We start from the raw sequence: 14976 nt of genomic DNA, 5'->3' as shown, positions 1-14976 counted from the left end.
CAGGCCACCCATATGTGGTATAAACTCTGGAGCCAGACAGCCTGGGGAGGCATCTTAGCTCCTTGCAAGCTATGTAATGATGGGCAAGTCAGGATCTCTCTGTAACTGTTTCCTCATCTGAAAAATGGGAATAATGACAGTACACATACCACATCTGGTTGCTACTATAAGGATTAAATGAGTAAATAAAGCTCCAGATACATGGTTAACTCTATATATGTTAGCTATTAAATCACCCATTGATCATCTGTTACTCAACAAATTTATCTATTACATGCCATGAACTGCACTAGAGAAACAAAGATAAACACGATAGACACAGATCTTACTAAAGGAAGAAATGTCTGAACAGAGATCAAAGGGATGAGTACGATAATTTAGTCAGGCAGAGTATGGAGAAACTGCTCCAAGCACAGGAAACAGTAGGTACAGTGGCCTGAACTTGAGAAAACATTCCATGGAAAACTGCCAATGTGGGGAGTAGGTATGCAGTGAAGACAGTGGTTCCAACCCCCAATATGTGATATAAAAATTAACCTTCACCTTATGGTAAAACTTGTTCACTCATGACCAGAAGTATACCTAAATGCCAGTGATGAACAAACAATGGAAACATTTTAACAGGACTTTTGTTTAAAGAAGATCGTTTTTGCCTATTAACGTGGATTTCTGGAACAAGATCTTCAACAAATTAAAACTCTACATCTTTCTTTAGCTACAGATCTAACATATCCATACTGACTCATTCACATTGATTTGGTTTTCAAAGTTGAATAATATGGAATTAAAGAGCAACCTAAGAGATCAGAAGACTCGGCCAAAACGAGAAGTTTATTTGTCAGGAGTTTTTGACAACAGTACAACTCTGGACTTTTAAGAAACATATTTTGTCTAAAATGTAAGCATTATAACCCCAAAAAGAAAGAAAAATAGAAGAGAATAAAGTACCTGTGTAAAATTTTACCACCTTGCTATAATCCATTCCCTTCCAGTCTTCATGCTTATTTTTCTCCTAAATAAAATTTCTTCTATATACTATTGTTTACATTTAATAAATTTTTATAGTTAGTGTTAACAATTTTAATTTAGTGCAGTGTATACATGGATGTGTGTGAATAGCAGTGACTTCTGTTACCCATGTGATCTCTGAAACAAAGTATAGCTGTCACTGTTACCTACTTTTTTGAACCCTTTTCCCATTCATACTTTCTCTCTGCCCACTACTTGCCCACATGAAATGCCAAGTTACCCACAGAATGCCAAAACCCTCTAATCCGTTTAGATCTATTAACATCTATTAAATGCATAACTGGTATTGCTGTGTCAAACAGGACTAGCTTGAAACCTAACCCCTCTCCCAATAGAAAATAAAAAAGCGCCATTTTTTTTTTTTTGGAACAAGAATTTGGTTTGTAAATAATTCATCTAAAATATGCATACTTTACATAGTTGGGATCTGGATTCAAATCACAACTGGATCACTTACAAACAATATGGTATTGATCTCATTAGGAAACCCTCCAAATGTCAGTGTTCTTATTAGTAAACTGGAACACAAACTGTAGAATACAAGAGGCAGCATGACATAATGTTTAAGAGTTAAGGCTCTTCAAGAAGGCTTTAGAGAAGATTTTATGGGTTTAAATTCTAGTTCTACCATTTTATAGCAGTATAACACTAAGCTGGATATGTTCCATCTCTGTGCCTCAGCTTCTTTATCTGCCATAGAAGAACTGTGTGGCTTTCCTGATATGATATATGTAAGGCATTTAGAAGAATGCCTGGCTTATAGAAAATTCTCAGTAGAGAAGGGTATTAATACTTCATATATCCATTTTATACTTGATGCATAATTGTGTCAGAGGTTCCCAAGATCACCCTCAGGTAGATAATTTGCCGGAAAGACTCATAGAACCCAGAAAAGTCATTATATTCACTGTGATGGTTTATTATACCAAAGTATACAGATTAAAAGGAAAATGTGCAAAGGGCAGACTTCAGGAGAAACCAGATCCAAGTTTCCCATTGCCCTCTCCCAGTGGAGTCCAAAAGGCAATGCTTCATCATTCCCAAAACAATATATGACAATAGATAACAAGTACTGCAAACCTGGGAAGCTTCCATGAGTCTTGGTGTCAAGAATTTTATTGACAGTCAGTCATTTAAGCATAGACTGCCTGGAAGACTAATCTTAGCTATTCTACCTATCTCTAGCTTAGTAAGAGTTCAATGGACATAGTGTGGCCCAGGGCCCCAGGTAAACAAAACAGGTGTTCACCATAAATCACATTGTTGGCATCTCTATATAGGTTGGCCCAAGGCCCAAAGTATATAAAACACCCTTATCAAGCAAGATATTTCTAGGTCTCTTAGTAGCCAGTCAGGGGACAGTTTTCTTTGGAATATGAAGGTTTTGGGCACCCCAAGCCTTCTGAATTAACCCTTTACTGAATAACAATTTATTGAACAACTACCATATACCAGGAGCTATGATAAACATTAAATACATATTATCTCATTTAATACTAATAACACTTTCATGGCGAAGGAATTCACATTCCTTTTTAAAAACAAATGTGGAAACTGAGACTCAGGAAGGTTAAATAAGCCTTCATAGACACAGAACTCGTATGAAATCCAAGTCTAGCTCTCTCAGACTGCAAAGTCTTTACTACTTTGACTAAGCCATATTGCTTCACAAAATGTTACAAAATTTATAATAATATATTGCAAAGTATGTGACACATACAGGTATATAATATATTAACCAAATTTATTTCTGATAGTGAAAAATAATTTAAAGAATTGCTTTGAATTTGTGGAGAAAATAAATTAGAACTGTGAGCAAATGTGTATTTCCTGAAGACTAGTTTTTCTTTAAAATAGTGTTTTCATTAAAAGGCTATCTAATCCTAACTAAATAATTATAACCAAGCCCAACAACCTCAGCAATAAAGTTTTCCTGAGATTAAAAAGAACCAGTTCTTTAAATTCAACCTTCTTTTTCTTTACACCTCAAAACTTTTTAATCACCACGAACAATTGCTGAAATACAGAACTGACTTACCCATCTATTAAGAATAACAATTTTTCATTGCAGAAATATACCACCAGTTTCCCTAGGGAGGCAACAATGCCTTCTCACTTTCATATGTGTATGGTTCTTTCCTTCCCCCCATCTAATCAGCTAATATTTTTGAAAAGATATTTTTAATGCCTAAATGAAAGGATTCCACATCAAAGACCTGACCTCCTATTAAAGTATCTAAAGGAAACCCTACAAATGTAAAACCTATTCAAAGGCAAATTGCATGTGGCTTATTGTACAATGCATTAAGAAAAGGGAAAAAAGCTGTATAAAAGCTGCATGGAATTTGGTAAAATTATATCACAAAAATACAAATTGATCTTAAGTATAAAGAAACAAATTCATAGCCAAAAACTTATTACAGAAGTGCTCTGTAATCAGCCAGCAAGGGAGTCTTTATGAAGAACTATAGAATCTGTCACTTTTTCAATCAAAATGTCTGATTACAGCTTAATGTTGGAAAGGCCAAAAGGAGAACAAACCATACACTTTTCAATAGATTTTAAAATCTGAAATTTTATAGCTAACTTTCAAAATCAGAAAAAACAGGTTTTCCTATGGCAACAAAAATAGAACAACATAATGAGATAAGATAGTATAAATTTAAAAAAAACATTTTACACAATAAATTTTTTATCATACCATGAATGTGGTTCTGAAGTTATTCAGGTCAGTAAGAAAGTCTTCCACGGACACCTTCTTCACATCAATGGCATAGTATCCCATTATACTCTGGTATAACTTTTCCATGTTTCCATGTAACTTCGAAAGTGTCTCATATTGTTCTTTTGCAGTGGTAATAAATCTGTATACTACAGTTAAGGTATTCTGAAATTTGTAAAGGTAATTCTTTAGGGAAAAAAAAAAACTCTGTAAATCCAATGTTTTCATCTAATAGCCACCATTATTATAGCTCAAAAATTCTAAAATTACATTTAATAGTTAAAAATTCTTAAAGTCAGTCTATACTGCATAGCAACAACATTTTAAATTCAATTTCCAATTAACTTTGGGAAATAATTAGAAAAGATTCATATATTTCATCTTTTTCTTCAACGAGGTAAAAAACGTTTCTTCCAATTTACCATAATAATATATAATACGGAGTTCATACATAATTCAAAACTATAGCTCAGTAGTTGCAGTTGAGTAATTGCAATAATATTGATATCAAGACTACAAGCATTAAGCACAACAGTTAAACTGGACAACTTGGGATCAATTTCTAGCTCCTATACTTGGTAGTAGTATGCCTATGTACAAATCCTCCATGTCTCTGTGCTTTGATTTCCACATCTGTAAAATGGGAACAATAATATCACCAACTCAGGGCTATTGAGAGGACCAAATGAGTTAGCATATGCAAAGTTTGCAGTAAAGTGACTGGGCATTTAGTAGCACACAAAAATACTTGTTAGTATTATCCCTCACTTATTTTAAACTTTATTTAAGGTTCTAAAAGTAAACAAAATAAAATCTTAAGAGTTAAACTGAAAACTTCTTCCATTATGTCAGCAAATTAGCATTTTACCTTCTCTTAGAAAACTGGTATATAATTTCTTTTATGCATTAGATTATTAAAAATTACGATTACACACATAGGCACACATAGGCATAAAGAATTACGATTACACAGATAGGCATACAGAAATGTTCTTCTCTCAATACTCATGACAATATAGTTCTTCTGTCACTTACTCATGACAAAATGTTCTCTCACTCATGACAATATAGTTCAAAACACACTGAAATTAAGAAGACGAATTTAATGTGAATGCGACAGCCACTGACATTAGAAAACATTTTCTAAATAAACAATAAAATTTTCTTTCTTGTGTGACAAATTGCCAATGCAGTTAGATATAACATTACCATACCACATCCAGAAAAAATGATTGTTTTAGAGCATCACTCATAATTGTTGATGGCTCTTTTAAATTGGGACATTTAAAGAAATGGAACATAGTTAAATTTGCAGAAATCCTTTTATTAACTTTGGTCATTTTTAAAACAAAAATTTTAAACAAATTAAAAATTTAAAACAAAAAATGAGATTTAAATTTTAAAACAAACAAAAAACAAGATTCAGGCAGGCCAGGAAAAAGTAACTAAAAATATAATTTTGATACCTAAAATTTTTTTGCCCACAATTTCAAAAAGATATGGTTCTTCTGGCCAGAGCTTTCACCACTAGAGGATGAAATAAGGAAACTGATGCAGGCCCTTCACTTTGAGAAAAATAACGAAAGATAAGGAAAAAAGAGACAGCACTACGGCCAGGTAGGGAGTAAATGTAGACTAGCATATGAAAGAACTCAAATTCATCATCATCATCATCAGCAGCAGCAGCAGCAGCAGCAGCAGCTAAAAGAAAAACCAAATGTGGTTAGTTGTCCTTGTGCAAACTGTTAAACTCCAAGTTTTATATTTGTCAAGAGCTTTGAAAAAATATGTGAGATATTTAACAAAATAAAAATTTCACAAAATTCATTATAAAAATATTGACATAAGTCCAATTACTTGATGTTTTGAGAAACCTATTTTGTTGTGTCCTTTACCAATACTGAGGCCAAACTATCATTAATTTCTACTAGATTCACTGTCATCCTCCCATTTGACAGGTATAAGACAACCAGATCTGTGTTTATACGCATCAAATGACACGTATTTAGCATTCGCCAACTAAGACTTGAAATTCTTCTCCTGGTCTGCCAGTGCTACTCATTACCAAATCACCTACCACAAATATATCCCGCATTTATTCTTAGGTCATACTGCCATTATTACAGTTCTGTCACTGAGGATGCCCATAACTGCAATTAACACACTTTACAAGGATCAGCATCAATCAGACCTATGTGTCTAATATCTTTCATAGACTTTCTTAAGTACACAGTATCCAGCAAGCCATTCAGTAAGTGTTTACTGAGTTCCACTGTATTCTAGGCACTAGGAAAACCAGTAGTTAACAAGTCAGGCAAAGTCCCTGTTGTCTAGAAACATTTTAGAATATGGAGACAAATAAATAAATGAATGAGATTTTCAACGTAGTAATAAGTATGATGTAGAAAAAAAATTTGATGTTATATAATGTGACAGAAGTTAGGTAGTTTAAAAAAGTCCTGGCTAGGAAAGTGAGATTGACTAAAACAACAGAGACTTGACTGTTAAAGAGCAGTGAGTCCTCCACTGGGTAGCACTCGCGTGTAAGTGTAATAAGACTTCAGAAAAAGAAAAAATTATTATAAATTTGGAGACTCAGAGAGAATTAAGAGCAACATATTTAATGCTAATTTTAAAAGTTTGCTAAGAAGGAATTAAACAGCAGACAGGCAAGAAACAAAGAAGAAGAAAAGGAGAAGAAAGTGAGAAGACGAATTCAAGAGAAGAAAAATCTGCTATGATAAATCACCTGATGGCCCAATTTCCCACTCTTACAACTGCGCTATGTATTACACAAGTTTACATTTCGCCCATTCCAATCTTCTGTTTTACTTCCTAGTCACCACAGTTCAAAGTTCAAAATACTAAACTTCTTTACTTGAAAAATGTTTTACATTATGCAGTGCAGAATATAAATATAAGTAAGTCTTTCTCTCAATGAATTTACTGGGCTGGCTTTAGCATCTACGCAGTGATTTCAGAAGTTTCTAAAGCATTGCTATATAGAATAACAAAAAAAAAAGTGTGAAAATAAAGTGGGATTTCAATGAAGAAATTTAAAGAATATAACATGGAAAGCAGTCAAGTAACTTGTCACATAAGTTGTAATAAATACAGAAATATATAAATGTCTAGCAAAATAAGTTTTCCTGAAAGACTCGGGAGAGGGAGCAGGAAGAAAATAGAAAGGCAAGTGCTCATGCAAGAAGAATTTCAACAGCAATGCTCTAAATTCTATTTGTTATTCTCCTTAAAATAAGACATAGCACAGAATTTAAAGATCATGAGAAAGGAACAAGCACTACATGACACAAATCCTGGCATATTCTTAATTTTCTCACCGGTAATAATTTAGTAAGTACATACACCTCACATATAATAGTTTGCATGTAACAATACTGCTATACATTGAATTTGGCTTCACATTTTTCAAGCAAGTAGCTACTGTGGAACTATTCAACTCTAATTAAGGCTCTGACTAGACTTAGCAAGTGAGAGGTAATAATTATTACTAAAAAGGCAATGATATTTGAAATAATAGTGCATGCTTTTTAAAGGATGCAGTAAATTCATATTTTTTAATATTAAGAGGTGTACGTAAAAAGTGAGCATGCACTGAAAGAATAAAAATACAATATACTATCGTTGAGTGCTATTAGTAAAATTTCATATTACAATAATATTATATCTTAATAATTTAAAACAATGTAATTAACATATATAACAGTTCACTAAATCATAATTGTTTAAGTGTGTGCTTGTGAGATACATCCTTAACAACTTAAATAGTAGACATATTCTTCCAGAATTGGTGAATGAACCAATCATTTGATATGTACTTTGACTAATAAGCATTAAAATGAAAAATATAAACAAAGTTTAAGTGGTTAATAACAAACTTTAAATATATTTTATTAATTGTGCATTTTAGCTTCCAGATTCTTCAATTTTTAACATCTAAGATGCTCACAATTTGCCATTTTAATAAGATCTGTATAAATGCATTTAATATGCAAAATCTGACTTGTCAGTCCTAATTAAAGTAAACAAAGACTTGCAATGAATGAATTTAATTACTTCGAAACTAGTATGTCTAACTAAGAAGAAAAGCAAACGAGTGCAATCTAATCTCAGCAAAGAATATTTATGATTATAAGCTTTGTCAATAGCAAAGTGCACCAACTGTTCATATATCTGACTTCCAAGAGATACATGAATGCTAATCAGTTCATTAGAGGCTTCTAGGTTGTGATATTTAGCGACAGGATGTAGTAGCTTTCTTGTCCATGGAGTATAATTGCACTCAGAATGAAAAATTGTTCCCAACAAAGCATCATCCTTCCTGTTTCTGATTTCCTGCTGGTTGCTTTTTATGAGCTGCATACCTTTCAAGAAGCCGACATCATTCAGTTTCTTGTGTCATATAAATACAGGTACAGATATGTCCTGAGATCATCTGCTAAGCAAGATTCTACAACCCTTACTGCAAGCTCAGGAATTCATCTTGGTTCTATAAACCCGAGCTTCATAATTAGTGCACTCACAGTGTATTATCAGAAGCTACATGCAAGCAAAATCTTTTCTAAACTGCTTTGTATCTATAGGGAACAATAAAAAGTAGTTCAATTAACAGTACTTAGTTATTAACAAACTGTCACATATGAACATTTTTAACATGATAAAGAAAAAAGCTAAGAATGATGAAACATACAATGCAGCAATAATACATTTATTTTAAAAAGGATACTTTATCATATTGAGAAGGTAGTATGAAAAATTTTTTTTGATGAATACAGACTTCACCTTTATTTTTTTTTTTAAAAAAGCCTTACTCACTATGGTGATAAAGGCATCCTCCCTAATGAAACAAGACACTGGATGGGTGGGAAGATACAAAAGGAAACAAACACATTAGCCTGAATTGATTGTTGTTGGATTATATTTTTACGATATTCCCCGACAGAGACAGTGAACGAAGCTGAAATTGAACTAGTTCACAATTAAGCTGAAAGCATATACAATAAAATCTATGACAAGCCAAATATTAATTTTGTGATTCACTAAATCTCAGGAGAGAAGAGGCAGAAAGAGGAAAAATAGTAATTTTATTTCAAGTACCTCAGTTTAAGATATTAGGAGTGTCTATTTATAAGAGCTCATTTTAGAAGTGGGTTATCTTTCATACAGATTTCATTTGTCCACATGGGATTTTAATAATGCACTGTAGTAATATTTTATTACAACACAAAAGACATCAGTCTGTAATTTCACAAAATGGTTTGCAATGCGACTCAACATTAGTTTCAGGAAATAAAAAAGTTTATTACTTCAGTTACTCATTAGAGATTAAGCCACAAAATTAGTGATAATAAAGATAACTGAATACAAAGGAAAGCTTAAACAGGACACAAGCCTCATGCTATTAATTATGTATATATAGGGGTGTGTGTGTGTATGCATATACACATATATATATTTATTAATTTATTTGGATTAGGAAAATCTCAATACAAGTAGTGACTATAATAAACTCCATTTTGATTTTGCAACTATCTAGTATTTCTAAAGGAAATATTAAATTTTATGGAGCATGAACTAATTTATAATATATACCAATGCTTGAAGTGAAGCTGAATAGTTAAACCTGTTTATGAAGTCTTATATCTGCTTCCTCGGACATTTCAAAGGTATCTAAAGCATATCATAACTTTAGAGTCAAACTTCCTCAAGCTGAGTTTAATTTCCTTTCAATTCATCATGAACATCAGAAGGAAATAAGGCATACGACAGGGAAGAGATGAGAGAACATACTATTATCCGAGCTGATAAAAAGGAAACAAGGATAGAAATTAATGCATATACATTTGTGGCTGGGCACAGTGACTCACACGTAATCCAAGCACTTTGGGAGGCTGAGGCAGGTGGATGACTTGAGGTCAGGAGTTCGATAACAGTCTGGCCAACATGGTGAAACCCTGTCTCTACTAAAAATACAAAAAAATTAGCTGGGCATGGTGTTGCATGCCTGTAGTCTTAGCTACTCGGGAGACCAAGGCAGGAGAATTACTTGAACCTGGGAAGCAGAGGTTGCAGTGAGCTGAGACCATGCCATTGTACTCCAGCCTGGGTGACAAAGCAAGACTGCCTCAAGAAAAAAAAAAAAAAAAAAGAAAAGAAATCAATAGACATACATTTGTGTATTATTCATGACAGACAGACACTTTGATAAATTTCCCTTTAAAAAGGCATGGGTTAAACCTTCTGTAATGTGGCACTACAGAATGATCTCTGGTTATGCAAATACACCTAAAATATTAAATAAATTGTATTTCTAGTTGACTAGCGACTTAAGTTATTTAGATATCAAAGGATATGGACATCTTTGTCACAAACTTGTCATGCAAGTCCTCAGGAGGGGGAAAGGTTTCCAATTCCTTCTCAAGCTGTTGAAGCTGCCTTCCCATCTGCCTCAAATTCTTTTCCAGCGTTTCTACAGAGACTAAAAGAGAGTATATTAAATGCCTTGAAAGGACAAAATTATAATATATAAAAGGTAAGACACCCTAGCAACAAAACATTCATGAAAAAAACGCATAATAATGGAAGAAAATTCATTGTAAAATAAAGAAAAATGAATTTCACTAAGTTTTTTTACCTTTCAATTTTTAAAATCTAGTTATAAAAGAAATTCAGTAAGACAGTCTTCAAAACATAAGACAAAATTTCAGAAATGCTTATACACACAAATAAACCACACTTAAGAAGTTTTATTAGTGTTCTTGACCATTAGAAATACTACAGAATCATCAGTCCATTCAGAGAAGACAAAAAGAAAACTTTTTAAAATTCAACTGATTTAAATATAATTTTAACATTTTTCAAAATCATCTCTTGACAGGGAACACTGAATAGATGGGACAGATGGGGAAAAGTGCTTTCTATTGTCCAAACTTACCTACAATGCGAAAGAAAAGGTATCAGAGGCTATTTAAAATGACAAATGCCAAGCTTTCTTTACTGATATCCTGAACACAATCTGTGTTTATTATCTAATAATATTTTTCCTTCTTTGACTTAAAGTGGCTCACACAGTACATATGAAGAAATGGTAAACTAGGGCACTGTGTCACAATGAGAATATACTGGTCACCCAGCAGAACAGACATTAAGGATCATATCTGAAAATCTTTGCATAGTCAATTTTATATGACACCCGGAAAAAGATTTAATAATGCAAAAAGAAGACAGAATGACCTAAACCAACTTTTAAAATATTTGCTTTAGGTACATATAAATTCTAGGTTAAAAAAAATCTATTGTTGTTGATCAATATGAACTATATAAAACAATGTTTAAAGAATATATACAGTAATTCATGGTAATCTGCCATTCTTAGGATTTGAGTTAATCCTGAAGAATGAGTACAATTCAAGTTTCATCTATAAGGACAGGAATATCCTTGGAAGCAATCTAAATGCCCAAGAAAATGGAAGTGAGTTTTTTTTTTTTTTTAAATTTAAGATTCATTTAAAAGAATAAAAATAGTAGGGAGACATTCAAAATAATGTATAAGAACATGAAATGGTGTTTTTTTTTTACCCAGATGTACAGAAAATAACATTTCATATTCTGACATTAACAGCTTTTAAAAAAACATAAATATATTTTCTTATTTAAAAAAATTAGCAATCTAAGCCTCAGATGCAATGTTTAAGGAGTCCAATGATTCAGCTGAACTCTTCAGAGAACCACATATATAATACTTGTTTGTGCTTGAAGCGTGATGGTACTTTAACTTTTTTGCTCCCACTGTGATGAAGGTAGTCTGGATTTATACTCATGTATATTTTCTCAGTTTTTTTTTTTAAACTTCTTATATATTCCCTTTCTGTGATACTTTGACTTTATACACTCAATGCTATAATGATATGCCCCATTATCTGAGTCATTGTCTCAAGTTTAAGAATCAGATTCTTACCTTTTTAACTATTTAACTCATTTCCCCAATACCTTGCTGTATACTGCTCATTCCTATGTTATGCTCTTTCATTTTTATGTCTGCTTGTCAATTATCCAAGATTCTATTTGATTAGGCCAATGGTGTTTCATTTACTCTTCTCATTTCCGATTTTTTTCCCTTGCTTCTTTCAAAGTTCTCTATCTGCATTACAGAAGAGATTCCTTTTGCTCTCCTAGTCTATTTGATCTCTCCCTTAATGTCTCATTAGCATTTCCACTATCATTTTTCAAGAACTCTTACAGGTGGTTCAGTCACTTTTTATACTTCCTATAACTCTGCAACTTCTGATTAAATAAAGGTTCAAAAGCAAGCTGGGCATGGTGGTGCACATCTGTAATCCTAGCACTTTAGGAGCTGAGGCGGGAGGATCAACTTGAAGCCAGAAGTTCGAGATCAGCCTGGACAACAAAACAAGACTGTCTCTCCAAAAATTAAAAAAAAAAAAAAAAAATTAGCCAAGTATGGTGGCATGTGCCTTTAGTTCCAGTTAATGTGGAGGCTGAGGTGGGAAAATTGCTTGAGCCCAGAAGTTTGAAGCTACAGTGACCAGTGATGGCACCACTGCACTACAGCTCACTTTATTAAGTAAATACATGCTCAGAAACGTTCATAAACCATACATCCATTTTGTGCTATAAATTGGGTTCAAAAAGGAAGTTAGTGTATTAGTAGTATAATGGTAGCAATAATTATAATAGTAGCAGTGACAATAAAATAATAATAATGGTAATAACAGCATGTAAAATGTACCATTTATGTATGTCAGGTACCATCTTAAGTGTTTTCTATTAATTAACTCATTCAATCCTCACAAGAACATCATGAAGTAGGCATTATTATTATTATTATTATTCCCATTTAACAGATGAGGAAATGAGCTTAGTAGGTAAGTAAAAAGGTCAAACAACTAAAAAGTGATGAAGCTAGAATTTGAATTCAAGGAGTTTCATTCCAGATCTTATTTTTAACCATTGTGTTATATATAAATTATTATAAAGTATCATTTTATTTTCATAACCCCCATCAGTAATAATATTTAAATAGACAGATATAATTTTCACATAGGGGTTTCTTGAATATTCTTGCACATTGCAATCACAAACAATTCATATTCCCTGCCTAATATATATATATATATATATATATATATATATATATATGGCTTTATATATATACATGGCTTTATATATATATATATGACTTTATATATATGTATGCATTTATTTTTTAAGTACTATACATATTGAAGTGGTATCTCATCTTGAACAAAACCACATACTTAACATACTGTCTTAGTTGCTTAACCAATTTTATTATGCACACATGTCACATTAGCAAAAGATCTAAGAACAGACCAGTAGTTCTGAGGGACTCCCATATGAGAAAAAGCACAGGGCAAATGTTGGGAGGAAATATAGACTGTTTGGTTTTTTTCTGACACCAAACACACTGTTCCAACACTAATCAATTGTCTAATTCTCCAATACCAATTGAGTGTCCGAGTCAGTGCACACTCCATAAGTTAAGGACAAAGTCCTTCAATTCCGATACTAACTACCCAGATTTTGTGTCAGGTGGTACAAATAGAAGGGCTCACTCTCACAAAACTACCCTCATTTCAGATGCCAGTTGCCAGTCAAGGGAACCATTCATACTCTGACTGGCTATACATTTGGGGATTCCCAAAACTCCCTTCCCTGAAGTTCCACAATTCACTAGAGTAACTCACAGGAATCAGGAAGGCACTATACTTATGACTATAGTTTTATTATAAAGGATACAACTCAGGAACAACCAAATGGAAGAGATGTACAGGCAAGAAATGGTGGGATGAAGGTGGTGCACAGTTTCAATGCCCTTTCAGCACATCCACCCTCCGAGCACATCCATGTGTTGCCAACCCAGAAACTCCCCTATCCTCTTTCAGAGTCTTTATTGAAGCCTCATTACAAAGGCACTATTGATTAAATCATTGGCATTTGTGATTGAGCTCAATCTTCAGCCCCTCTCGCAGCCAGAGGTTGGGTATAAGCTGATAGTTCTACTCCTTCAATTACATGTTTCGTACTTCCAGAGTCGGTCTTCATCCTAAAGCTATACCCCAATAGTCACTACATTAGCATACAAAATACAGTATCACTCAGGAAATTTCAAAACTTCTAGGAGCTTTGTGTCAAGCACCAGGGACAAAGACCAAATATTTACTTTTTATTATACCATATGGACATAGAAGTACATGTCTGGTCAGAGAGCAGAATTCCAGTGGGAGGTATAAGAGAAGAACATTTTTGGCTCATTCTCAGAGGTACCTAACAGCCTTGGCTGCCCTCAGAAGAAGCCAGCTACTGGTAACTGAAGATAGAGCCATCCCAATGGGTGAGTGCTTCTCAGCTAGGTGGGAGAGGGACTTAACTCCACTGCATAAAAGGCTTGTGCCTTTTCCAATTCTGTGGTTGTCATTGGGTCAGGAACTACTCTCTTTATGATTGGAAGCAACTTCTCCTGGGCTTAATTTCCACATTAGTGAAATGGGAAGGATCTCACCGCATATTTTTACCTCGTAGATACTTCATAAAATTTTGCATGCTATAATATAGGGAGAATATTTTTAAAGAATAGCACTATGTTAGTCTTATAACTAAATCAGAAATGAAAAGCTTAAAGACTGAAATAAGTGACATTTGAATTAAAGAAAAGGTAAAGAAAGTCATATCTTCAATATCATCATCACCAGGCTGAGGATAGTACTGTGGAAGTCAGCCTAAGAAGAAGGTCTGCTATTTTCAATAGTAAAATAGTAGGAGTGTTTGGGGAATATTCAAACATTTCAGGTCAACATCATGAAGAGTAAGCAAGCTGTCTTCAAAAAAATAAAATGGTTCTTGAGGCTACTCTACAGATGGAAATCTCACTAAGCCATTTCTTATGCTTCATCAAAAGTCTATGATTACATTACTTGTATATTATAGTTAAGCGGATTTAACTGTAATTGACCAATCTCTCACTGTTGGTTTTCAACACACATTTGGAAGAAAGAAAGGAGTGTGAGAATTCTGGGCTAATAAAATGTACACCATCTCATGGGTAAAACTAAAGAGGATTTCAAGAGTTCCCCTGATGTATTTATAAGTGGGAGCTGAACAATGGGAACACATGGACACAGGAAGGGGAACAATACACACTGGCACCTGTGGGAATGGCAGGC

General features: G+C 33.4%; 1 protein-coding gene across 1 annotated transcript in view; it reads right to left on the bottom strand.

Moving 5' to 3' along the window:
* The window catches only part of DIAPH3 (diaphanous related formin 3), a 489112-nt gene that overhangs the window by 161177 nt on the left and 312959 nt on the right, over positions 1–14976 (bottom strand). The window contains exons 23-24 of the mRNA XM_074387642.1: positions 10127–10250; positions 3731–3896 (exon numbers count right to left, since the gene is read on the bottom strand). Coding sequence (XP_074243743.1) covers positions 3731–3896; positions 10127–10250 — 290 coding nt within the window. The remainder of the gene's footprint in view (positions 1–3730; positions 3897–10126; positions 10251–14976) is intronic.

Source organism: Saimiri boliviensis, chromosome 16, assembly GCF_048565385.1.
Source record: "Saimiri boliviensis isolate mSaiBol1 chromosome 16, mSaiBol1.pri, whole genome shotgun sequence".
Classification (NCBI taxonomy): domain Eukaryota; kingdom Metazoa; phylum Chordata; class Mammalia; order Primates; family Cebidae; genus Saimiri; species Saimiri boliviensis.
The sequence above is the reverse complement of the archived record's forward strand: the minus strand, read 5'-3'. Positions and strand labels throughout refer to the sequence as shown.